Genomic DNA, 20,533 nt, shown 5'->3' on the forward strand with positions numbered 1-20,533 from the left:
CTGTCCTGTCACTGGGCACTGGCTGAAGAGCCTTTGTCTTCTTTACACCATCCCTTCAGATACTGAAACACTTTAGTAAGACTTTCCACAGCACCTTCTCTTCTCCAGGCCGAACAGCTGTAAGCCTTTCCTCATGGGAGAGAAGTTCCCATCCCTTCATTTCCTTCTTCATTATCTTCACAGCCCTTTACTGGACCCTCTCCAGAATGTCACAGTGTCTCTGGTACTGGGAAGCCCAGAACTGGACACAACACTCAGGTGTGGCCTCATTGGGGCTGTGTAGGAGGGAATAGTCATCCCTCAGCCTGCTGGCAATACTTTGTCAGAATCAGGCAGGAACCACTCACCTTCTCAACAGGCTGGCTCATCTCTGACTCAGTGTCCACCAGGACCCCCAGGCCCTTTTCTGCCAAGCTGCTTTCCAGCTGGGTGGCCCCCAGCAGACACTGGTGCAGGGGGCTGCTCCTCCCCAGCTGCAGGACTTTGCACCTCTCCAGGATGAAGCTCAGGTAGCTCCTGTCAGGAATTTCTCAAGCACGCTGAGATCCCTCTGGAAGGCAGTATGGTCCTCTGGCTTATCATCCTTTCTTTACTTCCAGCTCTGTCATATCAGCAAACTTGCTGAGGAGACCCTGTGCCCCATCACCCAGGTCAGTAATGAAGCTGCTGAACAGGACTGGACCCAGCTCTGACCCTGGGTGTACAGCACTAGTCACTGGTCTCCAATTAGACTTTGCTCTGCAGACCACCACTCTCTGGGCCCTACAATTTTCAGTTTTCACTCATCTGTTCATCCATTCCATACATCAACAGCTTTTCTATGAGGACCTTGTGGGTCAAAAGGCTGGACCAAGATGAGTGGGTAACAATTACGCTTCTGTAAAATTTTGTCTTGAGACATTTCTACTCAAATTCACTTGTTGAAAATTTCTGTATTACAGTACTGTAATACAGAACACACCAACACACTCCATTTGAACCATAACCTTTTTGATACATGTACCCGTTCCCAACAGTTTTAAATATGGATTTGCTCCGCTATTAGAAACCAGGGGGACAAGATCCTACACACAAATTCCCTGCTAATATTTGATAAAAGCTGCCTGCTGATGTATGTTCAGATATGAGAATTTCTGAAGTATGAACCATAGAAAAATCTGAAGTCAGTTTCTGAAACCAACACAAATACTGTTTATTTGTGGGATGCCATTTTACAACAACACCAAGAAAAGACCTAAAAAAATCAACTGGATTAACTCATGTTAGGTGGCATAATAGTATTTTCATCATATTGTGAGTCATAGGAGTTCAGCACACCTTATTTATGTAATATCCAGGTAACTAAGACATAAAGCATTCACAGTTACAGGTTAATTGCTGTTCCTGCCACAGCAGTGTCAGTAGGAGCTATGTGGACACATGTACACATGCACACACACACACACACAGTGGGGGAGTGGGTAAGGATTTAAAAAATAAAAGCAAACAAACAAAAAAAAATTAAGCTGAATTTTGGTCTCAATTAAAGAAAACAAATCATTCTGTTTGTGGATGGATTCTATATACTTTTACAACAATATGAAAAGACAAAATATAAGGCCTAGAAAGAGGTATGTTAGCAGCTATAAATAAAGCCAGGGCACAAGCTAACATTTAAAGCTGCCTATATAAATTCCAAGAGTATCAAACAACTTCTGAGACTTGTGACTAAGGGTAAACAGAAATCTGGGAAAACCTTAACACAACTGAAGTCCATTTCTTGTGCTTCAAAATAGTAACTTGGAAACATTAATGAAGTAGCAATAAACTACGACTAATTTTAATTGTGTGAGAATATTTCTGATGAAATGAAACACACATTTGTGGTAAAATGGGAGAAGCGTCTACAGAATTAGAAATGGCTACAGAAAGAGAACCCAAGTAGTTATTGTAGCTTAAGAACAACCTTAAAGAGGTTTTAACTGAAAACTCAAATACATAAATATTTCAGTAATTTCAATGTTCTTCAGCTTGCTTTCCTCGGAAAAGATAAAAAAGTGAAGAAATAACAGCAATAGAGAATTATATTAATACTTTAAATACTTAGTTACTTTGCTTTAGAAAAAAATTTAATTCATGGACTCTTTTGGTTACTAGTATTAATAGAATCATTTAGGTTGAAAAGATTCTTAAGACTACTGAGTGGAAAGAGCTCCAAATGTTTGTCATCTATCAAAGAACATCAACTGCTATAGTCTCTGGACACTGTTTTCCTTTCACTAACTGTCTTTCGAATTTACATCTCCCAAACACCAAAAATGAACTGTAGATTGATCATCAAGTTTCTGCTAAAAGTTCAATAACAGTACACCAGTAACATTAGCACAAGACCCATAACACTTCTTCAGGAATGACCTCTCAAGTGTCTTGTCCCAGAAAACAGCACGCTTTGTACATTACTTTTCATAAGGGTTGGGATGGGAGCCCACAATCAAACAAAAAAAAAAATCTATATCAGCTATTTGATGGCATAATAAACAAAAAAAGCAAATGCCACACTTGTACTAAATACAAGATTAACTAAGTTATTTAAGTTTCCACAACTATTAAAAGTTTCCCAATATACAGGAGTAGACAATGTTAGGATCTTCTGCTTATCAGCATATTTAGCAAAACCAACAGGATGGATAGCACAGGGAAGCTCATCAAACCACAGGTCCATTTTAGTCCATTGTTCACTATAAATGTCAGTAAAGCTGTCTCTACTAGCTTTAATTGAATCTGTGGTTTATTTTATGAAGATGCATGTTTATAAACCTGCTGATGGTGACAGATTCATACTGTTTCAAATGGAAGAAAAAATTTGCAGCATCTGATTCATTTCCAAATGTATCCTTCCTTTCCATCACTCTCAATTACTTTTACCCAAATTAAAAAAACCAAGTTTGTTTGCTTATACAACTCAAGTACTTTCTGAGGTTTCTTTCCCCATTTCTTTGCTTTTAAGTAAATTTTTATTCTGATAAACATTTGCATAACTGCCAACACTTGGCTGAACCAATTTCTGTCAATCCTGTTATATGAAAGCTATACCTGTAACAGTAATAGATTAAAAGTGTCTTTGGCTCTTGCTTCCATTATTGGAAGCTCAGTTATTTGTGACATACAAAACCTTTTATACAAACTTGTATTTGTTGCAGGATTCACACTAATTTGTGCTGAACAGTCTCCTAGAGTCAACAGCTAGCTTAATGTTTTAAGAACAATTACATCTATTTCCCTTAAAATCTTGGCAATCACAATTTGGCCTAATGTTAAAAGTTATATTGCTTCTAAGTTCATTCTTTGAAGAACTAAACCAGCAGCTCCACTGGTATTTCATTACAGTAATACTATTGTAATATACACATTTACATCAGAAGTCTTAATAAAAGATGTGTATTCTTAGAAGGCTTATTGTAAACATTAAATACCACACTCCACTGAATTTCTTGTGCAAACTGGCAACAAACATGGAATTAAGGTTATGTGCATTAGTACACGAGAAAGCACTGACTGTGTATGTTTTACCACTACTAACTTTAAAAAGCACTATTTAGTATTATGGAAATCCAAATGTAGCTATTTCACAGGAAAGGTAGTATTCTTAACATCATTAAATTCTAGGTTTTGTATATGCATGTATATAAATATTGTATATTTACGTATATACAAATATACACAAACAGACACACAGTTTTTGTCTTTGGCAGCTGAGCTTGAAAAACAAAAACTAAGAACAACAACAAACAGATCTGAACACAAATGACCACCTGTACCATGACAATTACAACCTCCTGGCCCAGGGCAGCAAACTAACCTGCTTTTGCTAAACTAGACTTAATCCTGAAAGGAGTCAAGTCAATGGCAGTTGTTCCTCACTTGATGGCAAGGATAGAACCTTCAACACAGAAGAGAATTTCACTTTCAACTTAAAATGCTTTCCTCCTGTTCCCCTGGATGGCATTCTAGGGAAATAACAAAACTGCCAACACCTTGAAAAATATTTCTACAGAAAAGTAATGCTATTTGTTGTTCCAAAACACCCACTGGCCCTTTGTTGTTAAATGCTCCATGAATTAATAACATTTTAATAAATCCTTAGGGATAGAAGTTTAATAGCACCTGATACTTTAAGGACCTATTTAGAAATATCAATAATTACATTAATAAAGAAGGGTAAGGCAAAGACAAGAACTTCAACATTATTTCATTCACTCATTTTTTCCCAAAATAATCACTAGAACCATCCCATACAGACAGAGATGAGTGAAACAGGCAGTGGTCCCTACTAAAAAGTACTGTCACTTAATGCTGGTGTCTTACATGCCCATTGCCTGCAATGGACATTCTGCCAGGAAACTTTAATCCCCAACAGGAAAGAAAAAGTAATACTCTGACTATTCAACATCGTATTTTTTCCAATATCATATTTTTAAGTACTTAGAAACACGAAGCTGGAGGCCCTTGGAAAGACTAGTGTTACAAACAAAATAATCCCCAAAACCTTTATCATGTCTGTGCTAGGGGTGAGCATACTTCATTCCCCAAACCACTTACTTCAGCTAGCACTTTCAATGTCATTGGGTCACTAGATCACAACATAGACCAAACACTCGTGGTACACCAAAAATTAAAAGGAGTATGCCAAAGGCAATTTACAAAAGTCTAAAACCCATTTTTAAAAGGTACTTTAATTTGTTCTTTTGTACCTGTAACAACTACTGCAGTTTTAACATTAAAAAGTCAGTACTTTTTTCTTCAAATGGAAATCATCTGTGGCATGTACAACTATTACAGTGTTTAAATATTTATATGTATATATATTTTTTAAGACACCAATATTTCATTCCTATAAAGCATTAAGTCAGGTTTGGCAAATTCTGGTGAAGGAAATCACAGCATGTCTTCTCTTCTCAGAAATTGGCATCTCAAATAGTAACATTGAAACCGTAAATAGTTCTTCACATAACTATGTCCAGAAAGACTGAAATGCTACATTTGAGACCAAAAGAAAAACAAAATAACTAAAGTTTCAACAGACATGTAAGTGATGATTAGAAATATGCCACAAAATTATTTTTACAATACATTTCTGCAGAAATAATTCCTAGGTGAAGCCTTTTTTTATACACATATACAAAATTTAGACAGCAATATACACATAATCACAGTGAAGACTCTGGCAAGTTCACCAATTTGTAGTGTAAATACAAAATGCAAAGCAGCCTTCAAAGAGAACAATGCTAAACAGCAAGCATAGCTAGCTTGTTAAATAGCAAACATCAAAAGTTCCTTGCCAAAGGGATGCAGTGCAAGAAAAGCAGCATGCACTTTGATACAAATAGCAGTTTATGGCTAATGGTTGACATAACTGTGGTAACAGTGACTCTTGAGTGGCTGTGCATAGTTAAACTCCTATGTCATCTGTTTTCCTTTATACCACTCCACAAACTCATCCAACAACACTGGCCCTGTGGAGAGATCAAAGAACTGTATTTTACAAAAATTTGTAAAAGAACACTGATTGATTAAGCTCAGAGAAATAAATTATTTTAGAAAATTAACAAATGGTAGTACTTACAGGCTCCATCTTCATCATAGTTACTGAGGTCAAGGTTAATTGTTCTGCTGAATTCAAGAACGTTACACCATTGGTCCTTATTGATAACTTTGTATTTTGATTGCTGCTTGAGGCAAGAAACAGAAATTACTGAAATGTATTTTCAACTGTCTCAAACTCAGATTTTCTTACAGAAAATTTCAACTTTTTGGTGCCTTATTATTTTAATCTGTATGCCATCTAAAACTAGAAAGGATTAAACCAGCAAGTATTGAAACTAGTGTTGAATCATGCTTCTGATTAAGACATCTTTTAGAGGGCAAACATACCGCAATAAAAAAAAGTTCAAAAGCAAATAAATAACATTCTATAGTTTGTTCTGCATTACACAAATCTTAACAGCATAGGATTTTAGGGAAAAGGAAGAAAGGAAAGATAACCAGCTGTATGCGCTGCTTTGGTGGTTACAATTTCCTAAATCAGAACACAGCATTCTTAGCTGTTCATTCTACCTCGAGTTAAAAGTATCAAGGACAGATTAAAACCCCCCATAATTCTGTTTCCAATTCCATACCTCTAGAAACTGATGAAACACTGGAAAAAGGGACCATGCTTTTCCTAAAAGAAGGCCCAACATACATTTAGCAGTATTGATATCTAGGCTGCGCTGGTCCTTTTCCTGCATGAAAACGTCAAAAAGGAAAACAGAGCATGAATTCCAGATTTTTCACTTCCCTCACAGCTCACCCATGGACAAAATAAATTACCAAATAAATAATATACAACAGTATCTAGCAGTGTTTTTTAATAATACACAACTTGCCAGTAAGATTTCCTTCCTTATAGGTAATGGTTTGTTATATGGAGATGTTGCTTTTTATAGATGTTCCCAATAAAAACATCACTGTTATGGCAGATGAGGCATGAGGTTATTTCTGACTTCAGACCTTCCCAGCCAGCAATGGCCACCACATCCCCAGCCAGGCTGGCACTTATGCTCTGCACAGCCACACCTCTCAGAGTAGCAGTGCTGTCCCCACTTCCCACCCTATTATTACAACTATGTGAGCTGTCAATAGACACTCAGTGCTAATTGACACCTCCTTCCCTGCCCGAGAGTGAGCCAAGGGAGGATCTTTGTTCAGTTATTCTAACTGATTACATGGAATTCAGATTAAATTATCAAATGAGCAGACAGTACACTAGCACAGAGACTCCCCTCTGGACTGTCCAGTTTTAGTTCAATGTAACAACAACATATTTAAGCTTAAGGGCTGTTTTTTTTTGTTTCTGCTAAGTAAGAACATATGTACCCAGCAGGTTTGTTAATCAGTGGCAAATATTTAGTAACATAACTTCTGCACATCTCAAAGTAACGTGTATGTGTATGATTCCATTTTGTTAAGTAGTTTATTCACCTACATTTGTTATCACAAAATTAAACCAATTTTGCTGAGAGATGAGACGCAAACCCCCACACTTTTATGCCTTGGTTTGAGCTACAAATTCACAAGTTATATTCACAAAAAATAAATTTCCATATTAGCTAACATAGACGTTGTTCTGTGTATCTATTCATGACAGCAGACTGCAAAGGCTAAATTAAGAGGTATCACAGAATCATGGAATGGGTAAGGGACCACAGTGGGTCATCAGGTCCAGCGCTCCTGCTCAAGCAGGGTCACCCTAGAGCACACAGCACAGAACTGCACCCAAGTGGTTCTTGACTATCTCCTGAGAGGGAGACTCCACAGCCTCTCTGGGCAGTCTGTTTCAGTGTGTGCTCACCTGCAGAGCAAAAAAATTCTCCCTCATATTCAGATGGAACTTCCTGTGCATCACTTTCTGCTCACAGCCTCTTGTCCTATTGTTTGGCAGCACTGAGAAAAGCCTGGATCCATTCTCTGACACCTTCCCTGCAGATACTGATAGACACTGGCAAGGCTCTCCTATCCTTTAACCAACCTCATTGCCCTCCACTGGACCTGCTCCAGGAGCTCCATGTCTCTCCTGCCCTGGGGAGCCCAGAGCTGGGCAACAGCACTCCTGATGTGGCCTCACCAGGGCTGAGTAGAGAGGAAGGACCACCTCCCTCAGCCTGCTGGCACTGTCCTTCCTAATGCCCACAAGAAAACCACTGGCTTTCCTGGCCACCAGAACACACTGCTGACTCATGGACAGCTTGTTGTCCACCAGGACATATCCCACACAGGGATATTCTGGATGTAGGGACTGTCTAACAGATCATTGCAAGACAGCTAGCTGCCCACCACAAGGGGAATTGTGCCCTAGATTTCACCTGCAAAAATGCACTTGTATGTATTACAGAACATGCATCTTTATTAAAAAAAAACAAGCTCAAATCGTAACTGAATTGTTCTATCACACATGAAGGAATTGACAGAGCAAGATCCCAGTTCTCAGTCAACAACTGAATGCCCTAGTTACAAGGTTATGTTCATTTCATATTAAATGCTCCTCAGTTCTAAAATTGTATAGACAGAATTTAATGCAGATTTGTTTTGAAAGTAAAGTGGGGAGACCAGCAATTCTGAAAACATGAGAAACTGTTTTGCATTCTGGGCACTAAATCCAAGAGGGAATTAGGGAAAAAAAAGTAAATTCCATTATGAACAATGCTTTTCAATTAGCAATAAAGAAGAAAAAGAAACCTGCAAAGGCATTTTTGTACTAGTATGATATAAATCTTTCACTTATTTCCAACCTCAAAAAGTTCTAAAAACTAATCCTCTTTCCAAAGCCCATCTATACTTCTGTCACAAACACCTTTAAAGCAGAAACAATACTGCTGTCAGAATACATTTTATTTTACCTACTTTTCATACTCTGAATTCTTCCCACACACTCAAGTATTAATGAAATCAGGCTCTATTGCCTTTACTTTGGCCACACTGGGTTTTCATGCCTTATATTGTTACATTTCTACATTCTCTCTCTCAGACAACTGATCAGAACAAATCGTTCAGATAAGCCCTTTCTACCCACCTCCAACTGCCTAATGGCACATCTGCCATGACAGATGATGCAACTGCATTCTTAGCTTACATTCTAAACACATTCCTTGGATACAGTTGAAGGAATTTATTTAAAAACTTTATTTTATCTTGGTATTTGTTTTACACTAATGATAGACACTCTTCCTGAGATTTTTTCCCCTAATATTTCACATTAAAGATCAATTTAAGCCATGCAATAGATGCATCTGTATGTTCTAAAACTTGGCAGTAACAAGGGCAAACATGGAGTGAGGAATGTTATCTGTGCTTAATATCAACATATGGTGTTATAAATTATTTCCCCAAATCTACGCTGACTTAAATCATGCATGCCACATGAAACCTTGATGACACATCTTTATTCACAAACTAACTTCAAATGCCAAATCAACAGACTCTTTAAAAACCTTTTCTCTTAAAACTTAGGAAGTTTAGACAAGTGGCTTTTTGCCATAGAGCACTCCCTTGAAAGAATTATCCTTAGGACAGAAATTATACAATCTCCTGAATGTGAAACCATCAGCTTTTTTCTACCAATCACTTCAGTGATCCTGAAGTTATGCCCAATTTAATCTACCATCTATGAATATACCTGCCTTTGTTCTTTTCTATTTTTACTGGATGCCATTCTCCTATAGACTTTCCCCAAGTCTGTAGTATGGAAAGTTCAATAATCATAATAGCCAAATATGATTATTGAACCTCAGTTTATACGTCGTTGACTTCAAGTTCTATAATCTGCAGGGGCTTTTTGTCACAAATGAAGTCACAGCACCTGTGTCTCAATGTTTACATTTTTTGAGACCACTGTTTGTCACACCAGTTTGGTACCTCTTGAAAAGAACACACACACTATCCACCTTTTTAGTATCTGCACTTACTTCTGACAGGCCATCAGCTGGCACAGGTTTGCTCTCTATCCCAAATATTTCATCAGCATCTTTAACTTCTTAGGCAATGCCTTTGCATTTTACATTCAGCAAAACTAGCAGAATAAAGCTTCATACAGCAAAGGAGGAATTAAGAGGTTGATGTAGCTTTTCTTTTCCTCACATACTAACTAATCCCAGGCATTTTTTTCTATTCAACTGCAAGTTTCCTTGTTTAAAAGTGAACTACCATAAATCCAAATGCTGAGATGCAGAAAGCACTGAGGTACCAAATATCTGAGTTGCTAATGAGATACTATCAGAACTGCTATCAGTTCAACTTCTCCTTATTTTTCTCATGCTACTTTTTTTGGTGCAAGTTTTCTTAGTATTTTTAGTTTTCTTGCACTGAAATCTGAGGTTCAGTTTTACCTTTTTATGTTACGTCTTCTGTACACTCCATCACATTAGCAAAAGGGATGTCCAAATTCTATTTCAAAATGTTATTTCAGAAAATAAAGTTCTCTTATTACTCCTTGCAAGTATGAACAGTCTTATGCATATTGGTTCCATTACAGGTAAAATTTCATCAAAGCATGTGTTATAGCAGGAAGACTAATATCAGGGTATTCTTTAATGAATACTGAAAACATCATTAAAGCCATTCCAACAATCTTCTGAATCGGTATTTATATCATATCCAGCTTTTATCATGTTATCCATTTTTACCAGCTATTGAAATGTGTGAAGTGCCTTCCTGTTTTATATATGTTTATGTTCACAAAATTCAGAGTAAGAAAAACAACAGTAAATTATAAATTCGGGGGAACTCAGTATAAAGCTCCAATATATAACAGAATGGGGCCTAAATAATTTCCCTGAAGTCATAAAATAGCTTGAGGCAGAGATATAATTAATACATGTCATTAAACCACTAAGCATTACACATTCTATATACTTTTCTTTTCCAGTTTTGACATCTTGCATATACTGTTTAAGAACACAAATTGTTCCATTTGTTCAAAGCAATCTTGAGTGGTACTTTCAGAGAAACAAACTTAGAAGTACACAGTCTTCCAGTTATTATTTATGACAGTAAAGTTTGTAATTTCAAATTGACAGTACTTACCCGTGCAAAGTCAAAGGCATATCTATAAATAAGTTTAAAATTGGTAGGCTCATTTAATAAAGATCTCAAGTAATCCAGAGAATTTCTCAATTTTTCTGTAGTATCACACCTACAAAACAAGCACCAAGTGAGTTTAGAGTCTGCATGCTTACTGAGATGTCTGATGTTCTAGGAAAGAATCTCTAACAAGTATGCCCATTACCCTGTTCAAAACACATCACTCTGTAGACACAAGTTTTTGAGTATGCCTGCATAAAATGCCTTATTAAACCCAGTGTAAAACAAATTTAGATGAAGTAGCGAAGTCTTACACTGGGACTAACTGGCTTTGTAAAAAATGCACCCTCTAACAGATAAAGCTAAGAGCTTGTCCACACCTGGCAAACAAGCATCAAATCAAAGCAGTGAAAAATACTTCTAAAGTCTTGCTGAAACTATAGAACTTCCTACAAAGTTTTAGTAATTCTCTTCTGGAAGGTAAGTCAAAAAACTTCGTTCTTTCTCCAACTCTCTGTGAAACATGATTATTCAACTTTATTTATATTAATTTTGCCATAAAATTAAGCTCTTAACTGGAGAAAGCAACTTTTAGAGCAATGCAGAGTTACAGAAAGGGTTGGTATTATTTAGTGTTTTACATCACTCTAACAACATAGCAATATCTAAAAGATACACGCAATCCAGCAACAAAGATTGTTGGTGTCCTTGGGGACAGAAAGAGTGTCAAACCTCATGACATTTCTCTTTTATTGGGACTGCAGATCTTTTAACCCAACTATATTTAAATGTGCAACATCAGGTTTCATCAAGTTGTCTCTAAGTGACCATATTATCAAAAATCAGGCTAAAAATTTGTGACTTCTACTCCATGGCAGAGTTCTTTGCTTTAGGTGTTGAGTGAAAACACTAAAGTGTGTTTTTTCTGAAAAGCTGTGTTTACTATAACAAATATAGTAACTATAGAGAATTAAGTAACTACAGAGAATGTTCAAGGCACTTACTGTAGTGATGTCATTCCTTTTAACCATTCTTGTAATGTAAAGTAGCCCATATTTTGTGCATCCAACTTCCATGCTAGCACAAGCATAACAACCTGTTTTAATGAGAAAAAAATGGAGACTGAGAATTTAACAAAAAGATCCATGTGTTTTATAAATAACCACTGTCTAGTAGGATACCAATGCTTTTACTCGTATAAGTGGAAAGTTCAGAACTTTGCTACACTATTTTAGAAGTTTAAAAACCCTGTAAGTGGCAAATCTGTACACAATCCAAATGAAGAGAAGGGAATAGTACAAATACATGGAGTGAACATCTACCCAAGTTATCAGTCATCTCAAAAACAATACAATGGGGAGAAGATGAGTTGGTGTGAAAGCTGCAGAAAAGATTTCCCAAAGTAACTACAAAATTTCAGTATCAGTTTGACAAGCTATACCTGACATTTGTTAAACCTTCATCTCAATGAGCATCATCTGCAATCCATGGAATCAATTATTTGAAAGCTAATAATGATCCCACAGTTCAAGCAGATAAGTAAATCTAGATGAACTAACAGTAATACACATCAAAACACAGGCTGATATATAATACCTCAGTTTTGCCCAAAAGAAAACAGTCTTTTTCACATCTCACACAGAAGACCAAAGCAAAAAAGAATTTAGATAAGGTAATACCATGAGATTATTATTATCTTATTTATCAACTTAAGAAACCACTTTTGACAAATATGTGAAGAAAAAAAAAACTTGCAGGACAACTGACCCTACCAACCTGGAGAAAAAAATAATCAAGTTATTTAAATTTGCAACTTACATTTTCTGGTTCAACTCCAATGTCTTCACAAAATTTCTCCATGCCTTCTGGCCCTACAATATCATCTGTGCCTGCAAACAAAATATATTTTACTTATCTCTAAAAATTAAAATGGCCTGTCCTTTACAGCACAAAAGAAGTACAATCACATAGTGCAAACCTAACTTTCATACAGTTTGTTTGCTTTGGCATTAAATAAATATTTCCACACTTACTATCAGACTTGGATACACTTAAATCTTTATCTCACCTTTGAAAACAGAGAAACCGTAAACAACTTTTCATCCCTGCCAATCTTTCAACTCATTTACTGAGATAATCTTGGAAATGTAAATTAGTAAGATTTTTTCCATAATGCACTTAAGACTAACAGAACACCATACAATATTACCAAATTAAATGAGTGGACGTTGGCTAGTGAAACTCATGCCCTGGCTGGAATCTCTACTTTATCACAAGATCAAACCACATAAAAACATGATGTACAGCTATACAGGATACAAGGCATTATTACTCCCAGAACCTCATTCCTCATTGTCTCATATATTATCTTTATATAATGTTATCCTGCTTATTCATATTGTTACACCATGGTCACACATCATCTGTCTAACAGTAAATGCAACAGGAAGGAAATAATGAATTACAGTTATTTCTTTGCCTACTTAAAAGGAAAAAAAAGATTCAAAACACAAATGCTATTAAAATGCACCACTAATAAAGCATGGTCTTAAATCAAGATATTTACAATTTCTATAATACTCTGAAAAAATTATACAGACATTATGAATTGTACTGTGCAATTCTATACTTTAAGTATTTGAACTATTTTGTTAGAATTATTTGACTCATATTTAAAAGGGCTCATTTGAAAAAAAATACATGCTGAACTGCCTACTTTCCTCCAACATAAAGATCACATGTGTAAGAAAAACAGGATTTATAAAGGGAAGATCAATCTGTATTTTATTATTAGGTGATCTATTCTAGAAATAACAAGGTTTAATTAGGTCTTTTCCCATCTTCTCATAACAGCCTCTCAGCTCTCAGAGTGTACACAACAGCCTTTAAAAAGACTCATTCTGTTATGCAAAAACACACCAAGGGAGGGAAAAAAAACCCAAATGCAGTGTCTACTGTCTGCATACATAAAGAAGACTTATGAAGCAAGAACACAAGAGATTATTCCTTGAAAATTCAATTTTTAGAATGTTACTCAATACTGTAAACAGAATCGTACTCTCCACTTTTCTGTGTTTTATCTTGGTGTGTGCATCCAGTGGAAACCCCACAGTTCTTTCACAAACAGCCTTCCTTTCATCCTTTCTTTCCATGAAAGTCTTGACAAAAATGAGTCATGCCTGTTGCTAGAGTAAAAAAATAAATCAAGCTGGTCAGAAAGGCAGACAATCTAACAGGTTAGATTTGGCTTGAATTTGTCTGAATCTCCTCTCACAGACTGCCACAGACAAGTGAGATCTCAAAGTATTTAATTTCATTTATATAGTTTTATTAGGAGAAAAAAATGTTTTATTACATCAAATTAAGTCACTCTTCATTATGTTTAAAAAGTAGACAAAACAGAACAAGTTAGACATGTTATTCAAGACATCACCAGAAAACTGCAAGATGACACAAAATATCTATTTAATTTCTTTTTGGTCTTTACAGTCATGAGATCATTTTCCCCCATACGTCAAATTCTTCCTTTCAGAAAACATTTGCAGGAAAACAAATACAACAACCAACTTCACTAATAAAGGATTATCTGTGACCACAGACAATAATTAACATTCCTAGAAGTAATGCCTGAAGAAAGTTCTCATACACAAGGGCAAGAATAAATAATACAGGCTACCTTCCCTATACCTTGTGATGCAAAACTATCTGATAAAACTAATACAGGATATTTGAATTCATTCACTTCTTTGCTTGAAACCCTCAGCACCAGATTCAGCAGGAGCAAAACTAGCATTACTACCTCCCTCACCCTTTAGATTTTTTAATTAAAGACACACCACTTCTGAGGCTAATTCTGTACTATACAGCACTAACATGGCAGATGATAGAGAGGTAACAACATTTTCAACAGAAGTACAGCTTTAACTGTAGATTTGAATAGTAATACATGTTCCAAAATATTTCAAATTACACACCTTCTGTATTCTTTTCATAGGATATAGACAAAGACAAAACTGAACCTTGAACTCTTCAACCTCACATCCCACAGGATAAAGGGAAGTTTCTCTAAGACTTCTACAAATCATCTTTTATATTCCATCTTTTGAAAGCTCAGTTAATGCAATTTTCATATTCCAATATAAATTTAATTGTTACTTGTAGGAAATTTGCATTTCACACTTACCTGCATATTCATAGAACCATTCTAAGCATCTCTTACTTGAAAAGACTTCTTCTTCCTCTGCTTTTATTCTAGTTGAATCATATTTTCTATACATACTTAGAAAAAAGAGAGAGAAACAAGTAATTAATTAATCAACACTTTTTAAAAGCGATCTTTTAGTCAACAGCCACTCTTAGCAGAAACATTATTCCTTTTAGTTTACTCAACATTCTGTCCTCATATCCAGTCATTTGGAACACTGCTTAAGAATCAATGACACTAAATACTTGGTTTGCTCACTCTGTCATACTTCCACTGATTCATAACCATTACATTAATGTCACTACATTACACATGTAATGACCTTCTCCTAAAATGAATATAGGTCAGTTCAAATTCAAGCCCAAACTGTTCTGTAAAAGTTCACAGTAAGGCCTTGCCCTACACCACCAATTACCACAGACAGCTGATGGGCTGCAATCCAGCTGTGGGTCTATGGCCAGAGTAATTCCATGTCACAGTCAACACAGGTCCTACCTCTAGGTGCACTTTGAATTATTAACTAAAGAATACTGCAAACACTCTTTTTGCTGCCTGGAAAAGATTCTACAAAAGGCATAAAGGCCAAAAGAGACAAGACCTACACTTTTATTATTCTAAAGCCAGTAAACTGGTAACATGAAAGAATCACAGAAAAAAAAGGTTGAAAGTCCTCATAGACAATACCTCAAGGGATGTCATTCATCATGGAACACAGAACCATCTGGAAAGCTGGCCCCTTCCCCTAGAGACTACCAGCAGGGTAATGCTCTTCTCCTTCAACAAGAAGTGTAAGGAATTTTAACAACACTAAGGAAACAAATTTAGTATCTGAAACACCTAAAGCACAGAGAACATGACAGAATGTGAAGGGTCACTCCCTCAGTTAGACCTTCTGAAACAGGCACAATATCATTTGTGCCTGCTAGAGGAAAGAGACTCAGCAGTCCAAGTAGTTAACCACTGCTGCATATGCATTCTCTGATCCATTTCCACCACTCTTCAGAGCATGGGCTCAAAGGCTGAAAAGAGCAACAAATAAATGGTTTAGTCTAGAGGTGGTAGCCAAGAACAGCTCTGTGAGTGTTCCAAGCATGCAGAGTTTCCTCTCACAATGTCAAATCCTGATGGGGGAAGACAATGAAGCGGCTAACTGGATCAAGGAGAATTTTGAAACCATTTGAATAATGAAATTAATTTGGAGCTGACTTCATCAGTGTTTTATCCTTCTAGAAAGACATGTAAAAGACACCTAGATTTATGAGCTTAGAAGACACTGATCTCACTATCCTCCACCTAGCTCAGCTATCAGCTGTGAGGAAGTGTAGCTAGAAGTTAACAGCACACAGATCATTCTGACAGGAATTCAAAGAAATATTTCATGTTTACTGTCATAGTTCCCTTAAAGCAGCTAACCTTTAGAAAAGTAATACTAGTCAGAACAAAATGATAAATTTTCCTAATTAGAAGAAAAATACAAATGAGGCTCTTAAGAAAGTTCTTATGAAAAATTGACACTGTACTGAAACACACTGATCTACAACACATTGGAACACTGCATAGAAATGTCAGCCATATGTGTTCCAAACACATTCATATACTCACAATTTTAGGTTTGGGTTTTTTTCATTTTGAAAACACTCTTTTCCTATTTGAATTATCTATTTTGCATAAGCCTTACTGAAGCTGCAAAGGAAAAGGCTGACAGCATTGCTCAGTAAGAGGTAATCCAGAAGGTGTAAGTCTGAGTTGGAATAATTTTTTTTAAATAGGTCTGATAACATTTTCACACTTGCAAAATGAACTGTGATTATGAAAGACCTAGCCAATAATTTTTAGGGTACTCTGAATTCAGAGCAATCAAGACAAAGAAAGGAGGCATTCTGCCACTTTGGCAAAAGTTTTAATTATTCAGTATCCCCTTTTTTGTCACAAACAAACGTGACAAACACCAAGTAGAATACCAAGTTGGAAACTCTAGTAGGAGCTAGTCAACATCTTTATTCTATTCTCTTTATTCAAGAAGTCTGTAAGAGTACTGCTGGGACATGGCAAAGCTAACAAGGTTCACAAAGAAAGTTATTTATCACAAGACTCAATGCTTTTTCTTACAAACGGATGATAATCAATTGTCTTGCCCTGCTTGTTCATGTAAATCATCAACACATTAAGCTGTCAGTATGCAAACAGTGCATTTAAGAAGGAACTCAAGAAACAACTTATTGACAGAGCTGTAAGTCATTCAGGTATTTTAGAAAAAAAGGTATCCTGCATCTACAAATGGCAGAGCTAAATACTGCAGCCTGAAACAAGACATCGGTGCCAGCAGTATGGATAACAGGAATGGTGAGCAAGAACAGAAAAAAACAGCCCTTTTTATACATTCTCTGCATCTGCACATAGCAGAAGAATTTCAGACAACTGATATGAGATTGAAAGTCACTTGTCTTAAGGGCTAAGGTCACAGTTCAGGAACTGCAGGAAATAGCAATAATAAATTAAGTCCATGTGCCCAACATACGGCCAAGTAACTCCAATTAAAATGCTCTTGCCTCAAACTTACGATTGTTCAAAAAGCGCAATACTTGACCACTGGAGCTTGATTTTTGAGAAACCAGAACTGACTATAGATATTCCAGCTTGTGCCAGTTGACAAGTCAGAAAATAAAGTCAAAAGGGATATTATCTTGAAATTTTATCCCACTCTCTGCTATGAGCTAATTAGCCAGACATGCATTAACAGTGCATATGACTCTGTATCACGTTTATAATGAAAACAGACTATGCATGGTCAGAATTAGTGATCTCATGTATAAAGACAAACCCTTTGCTTTCCCTGCTTACTCCACATATTAAATGAGTGTCTCATCCCAGCCTAGCCAAGCCAGCTATTTCTACTAGCAAGAGACTCCTAACCTCTGAAGTGGCTAGGGAAGCAAGATGAGTGGGGAGATGCAAACAAGTAGACAAGTACCTGAGATTATTCAGCCTAGGACAACTTGGTTCAATCTAGTGGCACAGAGTAAAGGTGTTTTTAAGGACTACATCCCCTGACTTATGATTAATATAGATTTTATTACCTCAAGAACCATATTTACAGAGGAGAAAAACACAAACTTCCAGACACATCTGGCATCCATTTTATATCTTGCAGTATTCTTCATCTCTGTGGAATTTCTCAGTATATACTGCAAGATGATGTGCCTTGTCTTTGTTCTAATGACAGTATCTCTTGCTATGCAGAAAAATACACTGCTAGAGTGCACAGGGTAGATATCTGAATACTTTGGGAATACCAAACATCTAATGAACAGATCTCACAAACAGCAAGTCATCAATGGCTCACAGTTTCATCAAGATGACCAGCACCAGTACTTGCAAACAGATGCACAACCATTATGCCAACCACATTCTGCTTAGTAATTTGCTTCCATATTGATGGTCTGTAAAAGGAAACTGCCAGTCACAGGAAACTGCCAGCAAAGTGTCAGTCACACACCAGATGTGAAACAACACAATGCTCACCAAAAAAAAAAGGAAAAAAAAAAAGGGGGGAGGGGGAGGGTGAGAGCAGGCAAGGCACAGGGGAAAAATAAAAAACTCAAAAAGATGCCTTCCATAAATATACCTGGCACTTTTGGTACTAGAATTTGCACACTGTCAAAGAATGCTGGCACTGAAACAGGATTGCTAAAGGCATTTTCTCCATCATCAGTTAGAAAGGTGCAAGCACAGCTTTATCCCAGAGTGTCTGCTATACCCATCACTACGACACAATACCAAACTCAGAACCTTTGCCTTTAGAATTACCCTTCCATTTCTAACTCATGACATGAATATCCATCAGGAACAGGAAAAAGAAGAAAAGTGTTACTTACAGGCTAAGTATGTATTTACCTCTCAGATAAAACACACATGTAAGTACAATAACTCAGAAAAATCTTCACTTGAAAAATAGCTTTTTTTTAGTTTAGCATGATACTGTGTCAGTGAGAGCAATATACAAGTTATTTGTAACAAATATCCCTGTGTAAGGAGCATTTAGGTTTTTTTTTTTATTATTATCTCTTTCTAACAGCCATTTCATCAGCTAGAGAGAGGAAAGAATGTGGGACAGGGCAGGGCAAAAGCAACATGAGATAACCCGTCTAAATTTTGTAAGAGTGATTTCAGTTACTTAACCACATCAAAATGTAATAATTTTCTCAGAGATGCTTGCACCTCCATCATGACCTAATGGCTGACTCATAACATCCATGTTCAAACATATATATGAAATACTCATGTGAGCTAGGAAACTGTAATATACCAGCAAAAAAGGTAAGACAATGTAGTTTATAACTGGAAGTGCTATAGGCAAGCATCAACAACCACAAAAAAAATTAAAACTGAGTGTCTAGGCACTTCACACTTTGTGGGAACTTTAAATACATGGTCCACATTTTTCCAGATTATTTTCTTCTCTTCCTACCTAATTTGGTGGGAAAACAAAAGCATGAAAATTCCATCCAACTATAATGGGGTGACTAGGCAAGTGACTGTAAAAGTTGATGGTTGCTGCCAGCAAAAAGAACAAGGGCAATTCTCTTCAACCCACTGCAGTTTTCAAAGCTGGGTGATCTGCTGCTCTGAGCATGTTTCACCTGTACTGGAGTTGGTTAAAGCTCCAGCTGCAGTCCCTCCCACTGCACCAACTCTGGGCTGTGTAGCTCCAGAATATTCCAACCAAGATCAGTGAAAACATGGAGCTTAGGTCACAGAAAACATTCTCTTCATGGTGGAAGCTGGTAATAATCCATTGAGGAGGAAAAAGAATATCAAAAGGGAAGGGGAAAAAAGCTATGTTTTATTATGGTAAGTCAAAAGCCTCTCATGAAGATCTACTGCCTGGTCATTTCAGATGGTCAGTGCTTACTGAATGAAGACATCAAGAAATTCACCAACAGAAGCTTTGTTTCTAAGCAACCAGAACTTAGTCAAAATCTTTTCTGAATTTTGTTTGAGTTTTGAACTAAGTAACTAATTGCTTCCAGATTACTTTTTTTTCAAAACATGCCAATTTTTGATTGAAGAAGATGCCCCACACTACTTCCATTAATACTTATTAATTTTAAATTTTGGCTGAGAATTTTCATCAATGCAGCACAATGAACATACTTTAATAAAGCCTTATCTATTCACCCACAATTATGATTCTAGCAATAGTTTCATAAAATCTGCATTAGAAACAGAAGGGTGGGAGAAGAGATGTTTTGCAATTTACAAGACATGACAAAAACAGTTTAAAGCAACCCTCAGGACGAACTTGACTGTTAAGTTTTATGAATGACTATACCTTATGTCTCCTTGTTTAAAGACTTACAATCATTCCTAAACCATTAAATGTTTGGAACTTTATCAGGCCTACTTAATGAGCAGTATGTGTAACAACACACATGCTGATAGTCACATGTCCAGTTTAAGTGAAGTGTGCTGAAAAGAAAATACAGAAATATAGAAAATGGAAAAATTATGCTTGTGTGTACCTGAAAACCCTACTTCAAGCAAAAAGATCTACACATCTATGACAGCTGGGAACACAGGTGGTCTGCATGGGGCAGGACCTAACCAGATAGTAAACAAAAGCAGAACAAAAACCAAACCAACTCTCAACACCAAAGGTTTGGAAAACTTTGGAAGTTAGTACATCTTATGTTAATGACACTCTGTTTTCAAAAACTGCATTTTTCCACACAGAGT

At 36.5% G+C, this 20,533-nt stretch overlaps 1 protein-coding gene across 5 annotated transcripts in view; it reads right to left on the reverse strand.

The window, feature by feature from the left end:
- Positions 1–1,167: 1,167 nt before the first annotated feature.
- Positions 1,168–20,533, reverse strand: part of DCUN1D4 (defective in cullin neddylation 1 domain containing 4) — a 40,721-nt gene continuing 21,355 nt past the window's right edge. For all 5 annotated transcript variants that reach the window (XM_036382421.1, XM_036382419.1, XM_036382426.1 and 2 more), the window contains 7 exons: positions 14,777–14,871; positions 12,412–12,482; positions 11,598–11,689; positions 10,597–10,705; positions 6,156–6,260; positions 5,603–5,705; positions 1,168–5,492 (listed from right to left, as the gene is read on the reverse strand). In XM_036382421.1, coding sequence (XP_036238314.1) covers positions 5,437–5,492; positions 5,603–5,705; positions 6,156–6,260; positions 10,597–10,705; positions 11,598–11,689; positions 12,412–12,482; positions 14,777–14,871 — 631 coding nt within the window. In that variant the 3' untranslated portion in view covers positions 1,168–5,436. The remainder of the gene's footprint in view (positions 5,493–5,602; positions 5,706–6,155; positions 6,261–10,596; positions 10,706–11,597; positions 11,690–12,411; positions 12,483–14,776; positions 14,872–20,533) is intronic.

This window comes from Molothrus ater, chromosome 4 (genome assembly GCF_012460135.2).
Source record: "Molothrus ater isolate BHLD 08-10-18 breed brown headed cowbird chromosome 4, BPBGC_Mater_1.1, whole genome shotgun sequence".
Taxonomy (NCBI): domain Eukaryota; kingdom Metazoa; phylum Chordata; class Aves; order Passeriformes; family Icteridae; genus Molothrus; species Molothrus ater.